General features: G+C 37.0%; 2 protein-coding genes across 3 annotated transcripts in view; one reads left to right on the top strand and one right to left on the bottom strand.

Moving 5' to 3' along the window:
* Nucleotides 1-19,782, bottom strand: part of LOC125248560 (NACHT, LRR and PYD domains-containing protein 12-like) — a 1,264,817-nt gene that overhangs the window by 941,664 nt on the left and 303,371 nt on the right. The window lies entirely within an intron of this gene.
* Nucleotides 1-19,782, top strand: part of scaf4b (SR-related CTD-associated factor 4b) — a 39,346-nt gene that overhangs the window by 3,282 nt on the left and 16,282 nt on the right. Inside the window, exons 6-17 of one of the 2 annotated variants that reach the window (XM_048160564.1) lie at nt 1,380-1,549; nt 1,647-1,742; nt 2,668-2,753; nt 2,856-2,919; nt 3,004-3,025; nt 3,062-3,201; nt 3,369-3,439; nt 6,074-6,288; nt 6,458-6,558; nt 8,638-8,751; nt 11,074-11,230; nt 11,345-11,439. In XM_048160564.1, coding sequence (XP_048016521.1) covers nt 1,380-1,549; nt 1,647-1,742; nt 2,668-2,753; nt 2,856-2,919; nt 3,004-3,025; nt 3,062-3,201; nt 3,369-3,439; nt 6,074-6,288; nt 6,458-6,558; nt 8,638-8,751; nt 11,074-11,230; nt 11,345-11,439 — 1,331 coding nt within the window. Of the gene's footprint in view, nt 1-1,379; nt 1,550-1,646; nt 1,743-2,667; nt 2,754-2,855; nt 2,920-3,003; nt 3,202-3,368; nt 3,440-6,073; nt 6,289-6,457; nt 6,559-8,637; nt 8,752-11,073; nt 11,231-11,344; nt 11,440-19,782 lie in introns of both variants that reach the window. The other variant, XM_048160563.1, reaches the window with a different exon arrangement.

Here is a 19,782-nt window from a genome sequence, read left to right as displayed (position 1 = left end):
TTTTAATTTTACTTTTAATTTATTCCTGTGATCAAAGCTGAATTTTCAGCATCATTACTCCAGTCTTTAGTGTCACATGATCCTTCAGAAAACATTCTAATATGATGATTTATTATGAATGTTGGAAACAGTTGTGCTGCGTAATACTATTTTATAACCTGTGATACTTTTTCAGGATTCTTTGATGAATAAAAAAAAAAAAAAATATCAGCATTTATTTAAAATAGAAATCTTTTGTAACAATATACACTACCATTCAAAAGTTTGGGGTCAGTATTTTTTTCTTTCTTTTTGTTTAAAGGAAATTAATACTTTTATTCAGCACAGGTGTGTTAAATGATTTCTGAAGGATCATGTGACACTGAAGACTGGAGTAATGATGCGGAAAATTCAGCTTTGATCACAGAAATAAATTATATTTTGAAATATATTAAAATAGAAAACCATTATTTTAAATTGTAATAATATTTCACAATATTATTGATTTTTCTGTATTTATTATGAAATAAATGCAGCCTTAATGAGCATAAGAGACTTTGTTCAAACACATTAAAAATAGTATAATATTTATTTATTTTTAATATATGTTAAAATGTAATTTATTCCTGTGATCAAAGCTGAATTTTTAGCATAATTTCTCCAGTCTTCAGTGTCACATGATCCTTCAGAAATCATTCTAATATGCTGAATTGATGCTCAAGAAACAATTTTTATTATCAGTGTTAAAAAATAAACAGTTGTGCTGCTTATTAATTTTTGTGGAAACCATTATACATGATGAATAGAAAGTTCAAAAGAACAGCATTTATTTGAACTAGAAACCTATTATAAATGTCTTTACTGTCGCTTTTCATCAATTTAATGCATCCTTGCTGAATAAAAGTATTAATTTCTTTCAACATCTACAACAAAAAACATATTGACCCTAAACTTTTGGATAGGAAGATGCAAAAGCCTCATCAAAAATGAGATAATGATATTGATCGAATGCTCGCTAAATATTTTCAAATACTACAAATCCATTAAATCCCAGCGTCAGCCCTAAACGCCACTTCCCTCCAGCAAAAGCCTCTAAGTCCACAGAAGAACCAATCGGAAGATGCTAACCGGATTCTATGATTTTAAGATGAATGATGGTGTGCGTATGAGATGCTTTTAATTGCAGAGCTGCAAGTTTTTATCATGTTTTGTCCATCGTTACAGTGGCAATGACAGGATTTCGCAAGTAGCAAGTAAACACAACAGTGTACCTTTTGCTACTGTAAAACTGACAGAAACCGACGTTTTACTATGTCTTGCTGTCCAAAGAGGTGGACTTAGAGATTTTTGCAAAAATAATTCTTTTATTTTATTAAACTGCTCTTCATTGCTTTTTGTAGCTCCTTCAGCCATGCCAATGCAAATGCCAGTGGCAGTGCCAGAGTCAGTGCCAGCACCAGCACTAGTACCAGCACCAGCTGTTGCCACGGCAACACCTGCACCCACCGTTCAGGCCCCAGTGGCCCTCGCTGCAGTCGCTCAGCTCCTCCAGGGCACAGGGGGTGTAGAGGTAACAGACAACACTCAACTCAAATTTTATTTATAAAGCACTTTAAAAACAATAAATATGTTGTACTTTTGTATTTAATCTGAGATGCTTGTTTCAGTTACAGCAGCTGCTCCAAACTCTTCAACAGGCCGGAGGGGCGGGGCTTCCTCAGTCCACTGCCCCGCCCACTGAGCAGAAAACATCATTAGCTAAGGTAAATCATCTGAATGGTTCCTCCATTGTCCTTGTATGTCTACTTAAAGGGTTAGTTCACCCAAAAATGACTTACTCAAAATTATCCCATGATTTACTCACCCTCAAGCCATCCTAGGTGTATATGACTATCTTCTTTCAGACGAACACAATTGGAGTTATATTAAAAATATCTCTTCCAAGCTTTATAATGGAAGTGAATGGGGGGGGTGTTGTTTTGAAGCCCAAAAAAGCACATCCATCATAAATATAAAAGAAGCTTATTATAGTTTATAAAGATTTAAATGTGGATATCGCTTCAGAAGGCCTTTATTAAAGGGTTAGTTCACCCAAAAATGAAAATTCTGTCATTTATTACTCACCCTCATGTCGTTCCACACCCGTAAGACCTTCGTTAATCTTCAGAACACAAATTAAGGTATTTTAGTTGAAATCCGATGGCTCAGTGAGGCCTCCATAGGGAGCAATGACATTTCCTCTATCAAGATCCATTAATGTACTAAAAACATATTTAAATCAGTTCATGTGAGTACAGTGGTTCAATATTAATATTATAAAGCGATGAGAATATTTTTGGTGCGCCAAAAAAACAAAATAATGACTTATTTAGTGATGGCCGATTTCAAAACACTGCTTCAGGAAGCTTCGGAGCATAATGAATCTCAAACCCCATTCACTACCAGGATATTTTTAATATAACTCTAGTTATATTCATCTGAAATAAGATAGTCATATACACCTAGGATGGCTTGAGGGTGAGTAAATCATGGGAAAATTTTCATCTCTTTAAGGAATAAATAAAGTGGAATCTTGAAGATATAAGCCTTATCTTGCAGTTCATATGCTATATATAAACCACAGAACGAATGCACGGTTTGGAGCTGTTAATTCACTGCCTGTAACATTGTGTTTCTGGTTTGACTCAGTCTCTGCTGGACCGATTTGATTATGATGATGAACCCGAACCTGTGGAGGAAAAGACTGAACCAGCCCCCGCTGCTCCTATTACCATGTAGGATATAATAAACTCTCATTCCTCTCTGATCACATACAGTAAAATATCATTTGACCTTTTCCACCCCCAATATTGATTTAATATTGTCATTGTATACAGAAACCTCCCTCCAGAATTACAGCAAGCCCTGCAAGCTCATCTTCTGAGTCAAATCGTTAACCAGGTATTTACTCTGGCCTAAAGAGCTTCAAAGAATAAGGACGTGTCAAAAATATTGTATGCAATAAAAGTGTTTCCTCATGTCCAGACACAGATGCAGGGTCAGATGGCGTCGCAGGGTCAAGTGCCATCCCAGGGTCAAGCGCCGTCCCAGGGTCAAGTGCCATCACAGGGTCAGGTGGCACCCCAGGAGTTCCCATCGATGGTTCAGACCCAGATACCAGATAACCCTCCTCAAACCATTGATGAGACCATCATACAGCCTAGTACAACTCAGCAGCCACAGGTACAGACCATCATCTCTACACCTTTATGAGATATTAATAACTCACCAGTCCAAGCAGAGCTCTTATTGAAACTCAAATTCTAATTCAAATTTCTAAAATCAGTTCGCCCACATTTACACAGCAGTGAGACTAAAGTCACATGCATAATTCTTTTGACCCATTTCAGGATTCAGGTGAGACGGAGCGCTCGGTGCATGATGGGAGAGATCGAAGACACAGCAGACGAACAAGATCAAGGTATGTTTTGTGAGTGAGCTACAATGTAAAGTGTTTTAACTAAAAAGATTTTAGTCAACCCTCTACAATGAAAGTAAATCGCTTGCATATGCGACTAAATTTTCATGCTAGGCCACTAAATAATGTGTATCATTAGCCATTGGCTAATAAATTGTTAGATTTCTCTAAGCAGTCATTGAGTTCGAGGCTATATGTTTAGCACAGATATATTTTTGCCTTCACTCATCTTGAACACTCTGACTGTAAAGCGCACTATTCCAATTCATATCAATGGATGCACAGCATATTTGACACTCCGTAAACTCAGACAATGTGTATTAATGTGATTAATATTCTTTAACCCAGCAGCTCATCAGAACTTAATGTATTTTAAAATGGTGGTAGTAGTAGTAGTATTATCATATCAGTATTATTGTTAGTTTTAAACAGAGTTATTAAAAACGCATTAAGCCACGAAAGAAATACTGTTCCAGGCGGCCTCCTGTGTGCACGTTTTAAGACGGGGCGAAGTATACTGTAGTTTTCAGATACGCTCCTAAACGGTCAAATAAACTATACACACGTCGAAATGCAGTTTTGACGATTATACTCGTAAACATAGTCAGTTAATGTCTTAAATCTGTTCAAACAGTTGAGAAAGAAAACGCATGTGTAACAGTATACTGGATCCGTGCAGCTCTTAAAGTGACAGCAGCCTAATAAATCTGCTGCAGTCATTAAAGGTGCCCTAGAACCCTTTTTCAAAAGATGTAATATAAGTCTAATAGATGTAATATAAGGCCTGTTCACACCGGGACGAATATCGCGCGCGATTTTCGCCGACGTTTAACGCCTCGTGACTAAACAACGGGCGGCAATGTGAGTGTGCACACCGACGCGAAAAACGCGAGGCGTAAAAGCGTCATTTTTTAAAAAACGCCTCGGGTTCGTTTTTTTGGTTTGACGCGCCGCGTTAAAAACTGGCCGACCAATGAGATTGGTGCTTTTGTTCACGTGCCTGGAGCTGCTGAAGTTACAGTAAGACACGACTTGGTGGCGCTCAAGCACAAAACAGTCTTGCCGAGCACACGACGACGAAGAGAAAGTAAGTAGACGAGGAAGACCCCGACAAACTATCCCTGCGTCTCAAACAGCTCCCTAGCTTCCTAGGTCGTGTATCAGTATACCATTTAAATGAATGTGGCCGACTCTCTGATCAGTGCCCTGACTAGTGAACTAGGGAGCTGATTGAGACGCACACTATGGGTGCTCTGCCAGTTCTTGGCCACACCAATAGATGTGTATTATTTCTGTAATTTTGCTGTTTTTTTTCTTTTTTTCTTTTACATTCAAGAAATATAGTTGAGAATGTTATTTGCACTACTGTTTCTGACTACCATCTCTCATATATGCCATTTGATATCTGCATTTTTATCTTCTTTAACTTTATTAATATCATAAATATGTTTATTTGCACTACCGTTAAGCACTAGCGCCACATACTATCAGGGAGTGAATTTGCACGTTCACTCTGCGCATCGCCAGTGAAAATCGCTTGGGTTTGAACACAAAAAACGTCTCGAAAAATGCTGGTGATAAACGTGTGCGATATTCGTCCCGGTGTGTACAGGTGTGTACACCCCTTAAGGTGTCCCCTGAATGTGTCTATGAAGTTTCAGCTCAAAATACCCATAGATTTTTTTATTATTACATTTTTTAACTGCCTATTTTGGGCCATAATTAAAAATGCGCAGATTCAGCGCGTGTCCCCTTTAAATGCTTGTGCTCCCCGCCCCCAAGTTTGCAACTCTACAATACATTGCATAAACAAAGTTCACACAGCTAATATAGTGAGATAGTTATTACTTTATTCAATTTCTGTTGTAGGCTATTACGTATCTGAATACTACTGTTAGTACATCTTCCTGAAAAACCTAAAGCACTGTTTATTTAATTTGTATTTTTCTATTGTATTTGTCAGATTTGTTTGTAATTTGACTATTAACTTATCTTCTTTAACTATTTTGAGGACCTTTTACTTACATTAGTTAACCTAGTATTGGTTTTTGCTGAACTGAAGTATTGATAATTGTGAAATTTAATTGATATTTAAAATTATGAAATCTTTTTCATATCACGAAATAAGACTTTGAATGTATAAATGTACTGAAATATGTTTGTGCATAAAAACAATGTGCGATCAGTGCGTCGACAGCACACAGACTCAGTTTGTTTGCGCATCATGTAATTAGCCTGGTTTTCTTTAGATTAGAGCTGTTTTGGACTGATGGTTTGAATGAATTTGCTTACTAGATCATTGGACTGAAAACTTTCCCGGAGTTTAGCAGCTTTAAATGATCTGATTGCAAACAGAGAAGCAAAATCATGTTAAAGGGTTAGAATAGAAATTTCCGACTACAAGGGTTATAGGTGCTTGCGCCGTTTTAGATGCTCAGTGTGATAAACTCCTGACTCCCAAGATCATCTAACTGCATGATATAAATTTCTTTAATGATGCAATTTCACATGCTTCATTAATTCATTTGTGTTGCATGCGTTTGGTATATTTAAGTGCATACTAGTCAATGGCGACTATTGTCAAGGTGTGCATTTAATTGTTTTGTCAGTATAATTTCATATGTTGTCTCTCTCCAGGTCCCCACGGAGACGATCGTCATCACACTCACGCAGATCGCGGTCCGGTTCACGTTCCCGCCGAGAACGCTCGAGGCATCATCGCACACGCTCCCGATCCAGAGAGCGCAGAGGACGCTCACCGCGGCAGCGCTCGGAGGAGAGGAGAGACCGGGAGAAAGAGCGAGAGCGCCGACAGAAAGGACTTCCACCAATCAAGAAAGAAACTCTCAGTGGTGAGAACGCCAGCATATGTTACAGTTGTTTCTTGCTACAGTGAAGTCTTACTACAACATAAAATAGAATATAGGTTAATAGCTATCTTTTTAGCACTGATTGTAAATGTTAATTGTCAACTTATTGTTATGGATCTATGTTGTTCAGGAGTGTGTTTGTTTGTTGCAGTGTGCAGTACTACATTATGGATCGGACAGCTGGACAAAAAGACTCAACAGCAGGACATCATGAGTCTGATGGAGGAGTTCGGACAGATCGAGTCCATCAATGTATGTATAGATCAATCAATGTACACTACCGTTCAAAAGTTTGGGCCGAGTGGCAACCTCCCCCAGTTTCCCGTGAAGCCAATACGGAAGTGACTTAAACTGCAATTCATCGACTGGCCGCTAGGGACAGGCTCCAAAAGAGAGCAGAATCTCATTGAGTCCCATGTTAAATTGGCCAATTTTACAGCAGAAAATAACATGTTTAAAGCTTGGTACAAATTGTGGTTTTGGTCTATACTGCTAATTTTGCCCTTCATGACAACTGTGAGGGGGGTGAATTTTTTTATAACTCATCTGTTTAAATTATATTAAGCCTTAAAGTTCTGCATAATTAAGGGCGTGGCCACTTGAGTGACAGGTGAATTGCGCTGCCGTCTGAATTTGGCATCTCTGCCGTGTTTGTGCTTTTTTTCTGGATTATTTTATGCAATTATAAAATAATAATATATACAATTATAAAATAATATGGCTTGCTGCGTTAATGATCGAGACTCGAGAGAGTTTTGTTCCTGAGATTTACTGTGAATATGGCTGGAGATTATGCTTCTCAAGACACCACAAACTCCGACAGCACTGCTTGGGTATTATAACTAAAATTGCTGCATTTTGAAAAATTATACTTTGGACGCGCACTCATTTGTTTGTGAGATATATATCATCATATACAACATAAACGCTGCTCAGATTGCATAATTTCTTGAAGAACGATGATGGAGAGCAGATCGTTCAGAAGAAATGTGATGCAAACAATGGATAACATATCCGTATTATATGGATTTAATGCTTTTGTGGGCAAAAAGTGCTGTTGTTTGTTTTTCAATGGACACTCATGGATATTTTACACAAGGGCAACGGATTGGATTTATTTCGCGATCACTATTTCATTATAAAGGTATGAAGTCCTGTTTGATTTTTCGTGTTGTCATGTGCAAACCCGACACAAATTACAATTACTGGTGCTGGAGCAAATCGTAAAAAAGACACCGTAGATTGACAGTAAACCTTTAGAACTTTTTAATGATATAATTTATCTTTATTAACTAATAAAGATGTTATATCATTGCAATATTATTATTTTAGTTAGTATCTAAGATAGATAGATAGCTCCTTTGCCTGCTAGCATGATCACGTCGAGTTAGGTTTCAGTAACCATGGCAGTGGCACGTCAGTTCCAACTACGTCCCATTTTCAGTTATCAGGGAGTGACATGCGGTGACGCGCTGCTAAGATGGCAGCGGCCTCATTTTCGCTTCAAAACTGCTGTTCAGAACTCTACGGGTGACGTCACGGACACTGCGTCCATATTTTTATGGTTTGGGCTCAGTAAGCTTTTTATTTTTAAAGAATTGAATACTTTTATACAGCAGAGATTTATCAAATTGATCAAAAGTGACAGTAAATGCATGTTATAATGTTAAAAATAATTTCTATTCATCAAGGAATTCTACAAAAATATGAAGCAGCACAACTGTTTTCAATATTGATGATGAGAACTATTTCTTCAGTATCAAATCAGCATATTTGAATGATATCTATTCTCCATTGACAGCTACACAACTACCACTTTAAAGCTTCAAAAAGTTCATAAAGAGATTGTAAGACTAATCCATATGAATTGAGCGGTTTAGTTAAAATTTTCTGAAGAGACACGATCACTTGATGAACAGATTGAATTTAGGCTTTTATAAACATTCATCAACTCAATGTTTGCGTGTGAGAACCATTGAGGTTCATTATCATGTTACGCAGCACTTTTGAGCTTCAGCAAGAACCAGTGAGGTTCATTCTTGTGTTATGCAGCACATTAAAATAGGTCTCTCATAAGGTTCCATTGCAGTTAGGGTGCAGTTGTCTGTTTAGACAGCAAGGCTGCTTACTAGATTTCGGATTAGTCTGTATGTAAAGCCTGCAGGTAAAATTTGCATTTCCTCCGCAATGGAAATCTGGCTTACAGGAATGTGAATGTGAATTGATTTTTTTTTTTTTTTTTAATGAATTCCATTGCTTATTTGTGGTTACTTTTTTTAGCATACTATTTAACATGTTTTTATTAAATATACTGTCTTTGGTCCTGTGTAGATGATTCCTCCCAGAGGTTGTGCCTACATCGTCATGGTGCACCGACAGGATGCCTACACAGCCCTGAACAAACTCAGCAGAGGGGCTGTTAAAGTCAACCAGAAAACCATTAAGGTATCGTGACCAACCTTTTCTTCCTGTCAACAGTGTTTTTGGGTTAAGATGCCTGCTCAGGGTTGTTATTACTTATTATATGACTCTCTTGAATACATTTAGCACCCGCTTTCATCCAAACCAGGAACATAACAAGCAGGTCATCACAGAACCAACAATATTTATAGTTTTTTTTTAAAAGAGTCCATATTATTCCCTTTTACAAAGTCTTGGTTTTGTTTTTGGGCTCTACTAGAATAGTTTTCATGCTTGAATGTTTACAAAACACATTATTTTTCCCATATTTGACATTGTTGCAGCTCCTCTCTTCCCAGTCTGTCAGTAACGCTCTGTTTAGTTTCTCTATGAAGCTCCTCCTTCTGAAAAGCACAGTGTGCTCTGATTGGTCGGCTGGATCAGTTTGTTGTGATTGGTCAACCGCTTCCAGTGTGTTTGGGAAATGTCCCGCCCCTTTCCATAACCGCGAGTTTCAACCAGAGATGGGCACTCGAGTTAGAGACTCGGACTCGAGTCGCACTCGAGTCGCATTTTAACAGACTCCAGACTCGGACTCGGACTCGACCTGAAATGACTTCAGACTTGACTCGACTCTGCACAAAAGACTCGGAATATTTTAAAAACGACTCAAGTCTTTTACCCATAAATACTGATATAATAAATAAAGAATTTGTGTTGTGTTTAAATGGTTTTATAATATCTGCGTCACATATATTTCCTTGCGTGTCGTGGTAGATTGGACTCTTGTCATAGAATTTGATTACGTATGTCTGTGCGCATAAACTCCGAAATGTCATAATAAGAGTCCCATGCAACATGACGGGAGCCACCGTGCCGTATTTTTGTTTGGGTTTATTATCACGTCAGATCAGCTAGACGCACAGAATGTGGGAAAACAATTAAAGACACCGGAACAACATCATCAAATTTTATGAGACATCGCATCCACAAAGGTTAGTCACATTAACTCACAAAACTAGCTAACGTTACTCTGTGGTGTAGCTGCATGGCTCTTTTGAATTGCCAGCCTGGTAAAATATTAATAAAAAAAATCTAGCCTTTAAACCTACGTTTTATCAAATCTTCGTATTATTTGCAGCTTTTCTATTTCTTAATGTGTGTCCATAAGAAGAGAGAGAGAGAGATAGAAAGAGATGTTAATCCATTTATTACTTAAAGCTCATATTTTAATGTATCACATTCAGCATGTGTAGAGTTTTCAACTGACATTCTGAAACATTCCGAGGTTTGATATTTTCTGATAATGACTGTTGTCAATAACAACGAAGCTGTGTAACAATCTGCTGTATAACAAACCGTGACTCACTGGCGCCATCTTGTATCCGTTTAGCAACTGTATTGAAAATGACTACTCGTTGTCAGAACAATTATTTTGTACATTGTAATGGATTATAAAGCAACAAACTGGATGTACATTATCCCTTACATCATAGGACCTTAATTTTAAATAAAACAGATTATAGAAAGATTGATTTTGATTATGAGAATTTTTTTTTTTTTTTTTTTTTTTTTTTTGAATGACTCGAGACTCGACTCAGACTCGTGACAAACGACTCCAGACTTGACTCGGACTCCAGCTTGAAGACTTCAGACTTGACTCGGACTCCAGATAAAAGACTCGTGAACATCTCTGGTTTCAACACACTACTAACTAACTCAACCAGGCCCCATCCCTTTATTCTGCATATGCCTTGGGCGAGAATTATTTAAATCAGGAATAATGTGACATGTTTGTTCCCGGAAGAAAACTCAAGACTACAATGGAGGCGTTTCAGGGAGTTCAGAAACAGTGACACTGATATAGAGAGTAACTCCCACTGGAGGGACTTTGTAATTTTGCAGAGCTTTTTCATGCTCAAACAGCAACATTACACACTAAAGAAAGATAAACATGGAAAAAAGCCTAATAGGTCCTCCTTTAAACAAAAGTTAGATTAGGAAATAACACGTAATTATGAATACTTCATTCTGGCATTCAACATATTTGTATAATGGCACTGATTTGTATAATTGACCTGCATAGCTTAGCTAGTTTTATGTCTCACATCACTGCACTCTTTCTTCTCAAGTAAATAATTTATTGGGTAAGAAGATAATTTTTCTAATGATTTCCTATGAATACACTTCCAAAAGCACACATCCATTCTTTAAATGTCACCCATGCAATATTCTTTGTGTTTGTTTTTGGATTACTTGCGTTACTTTATTGATTGTCCCAGATTTGATGTTTGCATGTGTAGTAGCACCACATGCTTGTTTTGAATCTACGAGTGGGCAGTTGTTTGACTTGTTGTCCTTGATCAGATCGCATGGGCATTGAATAAGGGCATAAAGACGGACTTGAAGAAGTACTGGGATGTGGAGCGGGGCGTCACTTATGTCCCCTGGGAAAAAGTGAAACCCGATGATATTCTCAGTCTTCAAGAAGGAGGCATGCTTGACTCTGAAACGCTCAAATCAGGTAAACATGACCTTTCTTTACATGTACTGCTTCTAGTACATGTTTTATTGCCTAATGTCAAAGGACAATGTAGGTGAAATTTTGTTTTTAAAATGACTTTAATTTGATCTTTAGAGTGGAGAAGTGCTGTGGCCAAGCTGGCTGTGCCAGTAACAGAAGGACCTGAAGGAAAACAGGAAGATGGAGCTGCACTACCATCGGTATCACAGGTAAAATACGAGGGGTTTCCTACAGAACTCCTCAAGGGTGTTAGGTGTCTCGTTCAACTTTTCTGCTCTCGTTTTGTCACGCCTTTGGCATATGGGAGGCAAACAGTGTTTGTGTGTTCTTTGCTTTGCACTGACGGTTTACTGGTGCATGATTGCCATCATTTCTGGCAAATGAAGAGCCATAGAGCACAAAATAAAGCAAGGTTAGTGTCATGACTGTCTAGTTTTTTTTCCGTGTTTCAGCAACATCGCTTTCAATGACAGTTTTTGTCAAAACACGGTCAGTGTCCCACTACTGTTATATACTAGAGCTGATTTTGCATAAATTTGTTTCCGTATTGAGCAAATCAATAATGGTTGACATGTTGCAAACACTCCTCTAAATCTGTCATATGTGTTTTTAGATGGACCAGGTTGCTTTTTAAGAAACTTTTGAAGACTTGATAATAGGGCTGCCCCCTAATAATCTACTAAATGTTAGTCGACAAGAAGAGGCTTGGTGGACTACATTTTAATTAGTTAGTTAGTCGCATATATAAAACTCCACAGGAATTGGCGAAGTCACGCCGTGACAGACACTGCTCTGGTCCATGCGGTAATCCAGAAAGTGTGGAAGCAAACGTTCATTAAATGATCCTTATACAGGACTTATCTTTTAAAACATGTATGTAATAGTCTAACGTTAGCCACACATGGCCGCTCGCTCTAACGTTAGTGTAAACCTTTTACGTGAAATATTTTGTGTTATGACCTGAGTTTTCATTGGCTGATTGTCCGTCCACCTGATATTTCTCTTTTACGTGTTTCAGTTTGCTCTGTAAATTCGTGTTTATAATTTATATTTATGTCCTACATTTTGAAAAATGTATTATTTTTTTTTTTTAAGAGAAGGCTGTTATTATAGGTTATTAATTTAGTTTGCTTTCTGATCTCAGAGAAGTTCATTGCCGATGTTGGTGCGGCAAGCTTTATACCCGACTAATCAACTAATTGATTAGCTTAAATGAATGACTAACAGTCGACTAGGAAAATCGGGGGCAACCCTTCTTCATACTAGGAGTTAGAGCTGCACGATTAATCGTTAGGAGATTGCAATCTTGATTCAAACTCCCACAGATCTTATTACTAAATAATGATTCGGCTATTTCTATTAAACCTTTGGAAAGGAAGATCACAGCGATTCAAATCTGCGTTTGCAGTTGTTACATATAGGTATGAAACCGCTTTACCACACAGTATCATTATTTGTGTTGCAATCATTCAAATTATCACAGAAGCACTGGATAAAGATTATATTTCAGATATAAACACTGATGTCTATGGTAGCGTATTTCTATCAACATAAAGGAAATCACTTTTTGAAAGAAACTTGACACTTCAAATAAAGATTGTATTGTTACACCTGTAGGTGGCGACAAGTGACTGTTAAAAAAAATTATTTGTCCTTGAATCATTCATTTAACATGGAGCACATGACATGCAGGAAAAAAAACAGTAAGTTAAATCATGTGCACGATTTACTAATTGTTCCCTCAATTTATAAATCATGTGCATGATTTCCTAATTCATTCACTTGATTTGCTAAATCATGCTCGTGATTTATAAATCGAGAGAATGAATTAGTAAATCATGCACATATTGCAAATCGAGGGAACAAAATAGTAAATTGTGGGCACGATTTACTTTTTTTCCTCCTGCATGTCATGTGAGGTGCTCCATGATTTAAATATTTTTTTACATAAATATTCATTCAAATGAATTCAATTCAGTTCACATTTATTTGTATAACGTTTTTCACGATACATATCATTTCAGAGCAGCTTTACAGAGGATGCATGTCAACATTACAATTTAAAGAATGCAGTTAGCAAATAATGTAATAATTTAGGCAATTAATTTACAATCACTAAACTAAAATGAACTAAACATTTTAAAAGACTGCGGTAATTAACATTTTGTCAGAACCTCTAGGAAATTACCTGTTATTGTGTTATGTTGTCTATATATATATATATATATATATATATATATATATATATATATATATAACAGTGGTTTACTGAACAAACCATGTCTGTTCTTAAAAAAAAAAAAAAAAAAAGGCTGTCAATATTGCTGCAACCGACTGCGACGTACACTGCCATTTATGGTGCTGTTGTAATTGGAGGAAGAGATTTGAAGTGCTTTGACTTTTGCGTGCGAAATGTTTCAAATCTGCTGTCTATTTGATGTGCATGTGGCACTCGTCTGTGAAGATAAACTTAGACTCGCTCGCTGTCAAAATAATCCTTTACGCGAAATGGAAATACTTGCGTGAATTTACAGGTAAGTATACAACTGTAAGATGAAAGTTGAGGAAATTGCGTCTCAAACACATTAAAAAACATGCATTTGAACAGTAGGGCAAGCACAGGTTTGATTTAGTTTGAAGCATGTAATATAAAGCACATCTCATTTAAGACAACTTGGATTGTGCACTTATCCGGCAACAGCTCACAGTGTGTCCTTTATTTTTCAGATGTGTTTCAAAGTATATCGATATAAACAATATTGACCCGTCCTAGGGGGGGTTTGAGATTCCGTTCGGCACACAGAGAAAATGTGCACTTGCAGTAATTAAAACTGTATTCTTTTGATACACACATGCACCAAACTGTTTGGGGTGTAGCGGTACGGTAACTTTCTGTACGTGTACCAACGTCATACTCTGTGGATTACAAATGTTTTGTTACATGGATTGCTGCTTAAACATGCACCAGAAGATGATACTCGATCAAAATCTCAGCCCTTTATTAGTAAATATAATTTTCCGACTTATGATTTGACCCAAAATGTTTGCGAGAAAAGGACGGCGTCAACGAGCAATACAGTAGCACAGCACAGAGAGACTATGCATAATTAATGTTTTTTCTCAGTCATGACTTATTTTTTGTGACCTTGACATCATTTCTTGACAAAAAAGTATTACAGTAATTCATCCGACTATCATTCTTGTACAGTTGGCATAAATATTTTCTGCATGTTTTCATTTCCATTGTTCAGTTGCTATATAAAATGGAACACGCACAAAGTGGGGCTCTATCAGAAGTGCCTTATAAATAAATAAACTGGAATTTTATAGCATTTCTTTGTAAAGAATATACATGATGCACAGCACAATTCGGTACATTGAGTGCTTCTGTTAAGGTGGCTGAAGACCAATAGAAACTGTTAAAATAGTTTACTGTTCTATGCTATATCTACATATGATGTTCACTGGCACCTCACATGATTGCACTCCATAACACACTGAAGCTCAGAGGTGGCCAGGAACCAGGGGTTTAGGAATCACTTTAAAGGGAAACCAGACTTTTGGTGCATCACTGGTGGATTTAGACAGAAGGCAGAAGAACAATTGCTGGGAAAACCAAAAGAGGACAACAGGTGGGTTCAGGGAACGCAAGGAGAATCAATCATAGGCAGTCATCTTAATATGATATACCATCATATTTCATATATTTTTGTTTACCTTAGATTAAGAAGTTTGTGTGTAGAAAAAGATGTTTGAAATAGTAACTGTAATCAATGTATAGGTGGAAACCTACAAGAAGTGTATAATAGTATCATTTTAAATAGATTTTTTTATCATTTGAAAATGTATCTAACTTCACTACAAGCTACATGACTAAATGTGCTGCACTGAAGCTATTTCAGGAGTTTTTGTTAGTGATGTGTGAAACATTAAAAGCTATCATTTGTTTTAGTGGGTGTATTCAGACAAAAATCAACTTGTCTGTATGAGAGTCTTCGGGAAACTAGGAAAATGGAAAGCGTACAGGGAAAAACAACTCTGAAAAAGGTACAAATTTAAAACGTAACCTGTAGCGAGTAACATTAGAAGCTTGTACACCGTGTTGAACCTAATGAACTTCGTTATTGGCAAATATTTGAATGCATTTGTAGGTTTGGAGTTATTTTTGCACATCATCCAGTTCTCTGAAATGTCTTGTCACCATTTCACCCAAAAATGAAAATTTTCATCATTTACTTACCCTCAAGTTGTTCCAAACCTGTATAAATGTCTTTGTTCTGCTGTACACAAAGGAAGATATTTGGAAGAAATGTTTGTAACCAAGCAGATCCATTGACTACCATAGTATTTTTTCCCCCTACGATGGTAGTCAATGGGGGTGCAAGAGATCTGCTTTGTTACAAACATTCTTCCAAATATCTTTGTGAACAGCCGAACAAAGAAATTCATACAGGTTTGGAACAACTTGGAATGAGTAAATGATAATTTTCATTTTTGGGTAAACTATCACTTTAACCCCTGAATCACTCTGACCATTTCAGTCAGTCAGTGAGTGAGCGAGTTGTTTGACCGATTCGCAAACTGACTGGTCTGACAGATTCATTGAACGGACCTACAAGAATTATTAGTTCACAAATGGATTTTGCTAGTCCTAATTAGACTCAACTAAACAAGAATAAACTCAACTTGAAGATAGTCTTTGTTTCAACTCACAAATAGTCAAGTCGATGGATTTCTTATAGTTAAAGTTTTGGAAACTTGAGTTCAAAATCTAAAACCTGCCATGACATTTGGAGTTAAAGAGAAGAAAAAAAGTTCATATGACATAATAGGGCTATTATGTCTGCAGTCAATAAAATGTTCTGTTAATCAAGCCAATGACATTCTGGGACTGTAAAATCTTCAGAATAGAGATAGGAATAAAACTGTGCTGCTGAAGTGGAGATTTCTGGCTTGGTGCAGGAGGAAAAACTCATTTTGAGAAAACGGCCTTTAAAGATATGCATTGTAATTAAAATCTACAGACACTAATAGATAAACACTTAAATGTGTAGTTTGGATGTTTTCTTTCCACTAGTCTGAAAGAAGACATTATGGAAGCAAAATAGTTGAAGAAAAAAAAAACAATGGTTTTGCCTGTAGTGTCATGATTTAAAGAGTTAAGTGATCCTAGTCTATGAAGTTATAAATATGGATATTTTTCTTACACAAACCCATCGCTTTGCGTCAGAAGGCCTTTATTAACCTCCTGGAGCCGTATGGATTACTTTTATGATGGATGGAGGTGCTTTTTTGGGCTTCATAATTGCGGTTACTATTCACTCCCATTATAAAGCTGGGAAGAGCCATGATATTTTTTTAATGTAACTCTGATTGTGTTTGGCTGAAAGAAGAAAGTCCTATACACCTAGGATGGCTTGAGGGTGAGTAAATCATGGGATAATTATCATTTTTTGGTGAACTAACCCTTTAATTGTTAAGAGGCCTTCAGTATTGAAAAGCTACATGATCTCAGATTGGTACACTACTACCCTGCTACTGAGAAATGTAGTTTAACTAATAGCTTTGATACTTGTAGGAATGCTGCTGCCCAACAGTGGTAAAGTTACCCAGTGGTTTTTCACTGGTCTGGTGTGTGGTCTTCTAAGAAGTTAAGCAGATGATATTAAATTTTCTACAGATATTAAGCTATAGTTTAAAAACAGCTTGGTTAGTAAAAATAAACCTTTGTTCAAGCTTCGTTAAACAATCGCATAAACCAGTGGCTCTTATTTCTAATCCAACAGCATCTCAGAGTTTGTATGTCTGTCTTGTCTAACATCAGTTCATGGAGCTTTTGGTGATTTGAATCAGTTGTTAAATAAGGCAAACATATCAGAAATTCTTCACATAATCTAATGTTCATAAACTCATCAAACAGTCCAGAAGAGCTCTGTTCAAACTAATGATGGAGCATATGAAATTACGCGTCGGTGAATAGGTTTTGAGAGTTCTGCGTTTGAATGGAATGAAATCATCAATATTCTCCAGTGGACTCTCAGTGGAGGTGCTGGATTTCGGATCTCCTTCTACTTTGCGGTTCTATGAAGAACTCCAGTGCTGGGAAGGTAAACGGTCATTGATTCCAGGACAGTAGTTGGTAGCTGATTCCAGGGCCCTGAACTTCACTCAGCCACATACACATGGAAAGGTAATGGCTTCATGCCAGGTTGACTGAAGTTTCACAGTTGCTCTAATTCAGTTTAGTGAAATGGTTGGGATTTTTCCACTTTTGAACATTGCAATGCAATCCATGCATTGCAGAGTTTTAAATAACGTTTTCATTGTTCAGCCAGTCCGACTCAAATCCGTGTATGAAATGCGTACACCTCGTTGACGGAAGCAATGACAAATGTAGATCGGAGAGATGAGGCCTTATTTCTGCTGATCTATCGCAGCGATGGCCTTGTACCTGTGGACCGAGTCTTTCATGATACAGCATCACCAAATGGTGATTGATCGGAATCGGCTGGAATCATTTTGGTCGAGCAACCAGGATATTCTGGACCGTCTGCTCTCTTTCCTCGAAGGAACCAGAGATTTGGTAAGGTGAAATTGTCTTTTACTTTGGTTCAACCGCTGATTTTAGGCCACGCTTAATGGCTATTTTATTGCGCTTTTCATACTCCATACACAAAATATGATTTTGTGTTGATTATTTTGACATGCAAACCAATGGTTGAGTTTGTATAGTTGACCCAAACACGGGTTGAAACAACTCAACATTTTTTAGCGAGCGATTTCTGTAACATGACAGAAAACACCTTTTGCGGCAATCTATTAAAAAAAAAAAAATAGTGTAAGTCAAACCGATGTTCGGAATAGGATTCTAGCAGAACTGCATACTGGGCAACATAATTGTACTGCCTACTTTTTTTCTTTAGTATGTGAAACAAGCTATATAAACCTCGCATGTTATACTATGTTAAAATATCTTGTCTTTGGTAGCCCAATAAAATTAGGACTCAAGAAAGAGATGGTGGTTCACAGTTGATGTTCCTGGAATACAGTTGTCCATGCAGCTGGTTTGGTTCTATAGTGCATGCTGACTTCATTTAGCAGGTATTATCTTCATATACAACATTTGCGCAGTATGCATCCTGCAAATATACTCAGTTATGTAGTTTGGGTTCAATAAAGAAGTCAATACACTGATTTTACCATAGTGCAAAACAATATTTCTTAAAATGCATCCAATTGTTTAATACTAAAACTTTTTTATTCTCTTAACACTTATGTAATTTGACTGCAGACTCATTCTGATCTTATGTGTGTTATTTTTTTCGCTATATACACTTAAAGAGGTCAGAATTTATTTTTTTTTTTTTTTAAATCAAACCTTACCCATGATGTAGGCTAAATGTTTAATGCTAATACTTTTTTTTTATGCCCTTAACACGTCTATTTTGACAGATTCATTCTGTTATTGGCATGTTTATCCAATAATGTTTATCTATTTGATAATTTGCAAAAATCTATTTTTTCATTGAAGGAAAAGAAAAGAAAGTGGGGTGAAAATCACATGAAATGTTTTTCTCCAAAACACGTTGGCCACCATTTTTGGCACCCCTAGAATTTTTTATGAGTAAAATATTTTCTTTTTTTTGGCCACACTACGGTGATTATTAACATTAAATTGTCCAGCCATGATCTCCTGATCCAAAGGAGTATAAATATAAGGAAACACAAAGGCCAAATTCCCTTAATCATTCATTACAATGAGTAAAACCAAATAATATAGTTTGTTGAACTTCACAAAATAGAAAGTGGCTGTAAGAAAATAGCTAAAGCATTGAAAATCCCGATTTCCACTATTAGGGCAATAATTAAGAAGTTCCAATCAACTAAAGATGGGACCGGCTTCTATGGTCAGATGAAACTAAAAAAAGAGCTTTTTGGCAGCAAACCCACCAGATGGGTTTGGTGCACACATGGATAAAAAGTACCCCATGTCCACGGTTAAATATACTGCTGGATCTTTAATGTTGTGGGCCTATTTTTCTGCTGGAGGTCCTGGACATCTTGTTCAGATACATGGTATCATGGATTCTATCAAATACCAACATATAAAAAAACAAAACCTGACCGCTTCTGCTAGAAATCCAATAATGGGCCACGGTTGGATCTTCTATCGTGACAATGATCCAAAACAAACAACAAAACCAACACAAAAATGTGTCTCTGAGCACAAAATGAAGCTTCTGCCATGACCATCCGAGTCCCCTGACCTGAACCCTAAAGAAAATGAGTGGAGTGAACTGAAGAGAAGAAGCACCAACATGGAGCTGGAATCTGAAGGATCTGGAGAGATTCTGCATGAAGGAATTGTCTCTGATCTCTTGTCAGGTGTTCTCCAAACTCATCAGGCATTATAGGTGAAGACTCAGAGCTGTTATCTTGGCAAAAGGAGGTTGCAAAATGTATTGAATAAAAGGGTGCCAATAATTGTGGCCAACGTGTTTTGGAGAAAAAAAACTTTTGAATTAAAGATCAAAAGGATTAACAATGCAGAT

This window comes from Megalobrama amblycephala, linkage group LG16, assembly GCF_018812025.1.
Source record: "Megalobrama amblycephala isolate DHTTF-2021 linkage group LG16, ASM1881202v1, whole genome shotgun sequence".
In the NCBI taxonomy this organism is placed as follows: Eukaryota; Metazoa; Chordata; class Actinopteri; order Cypriniformes; family Xenocyprididae; genus Megalobrama; species Megalobrama amblycephala.
This window is presented reverse-complemented; position numbering and strand designations above follow the sequence as displayed.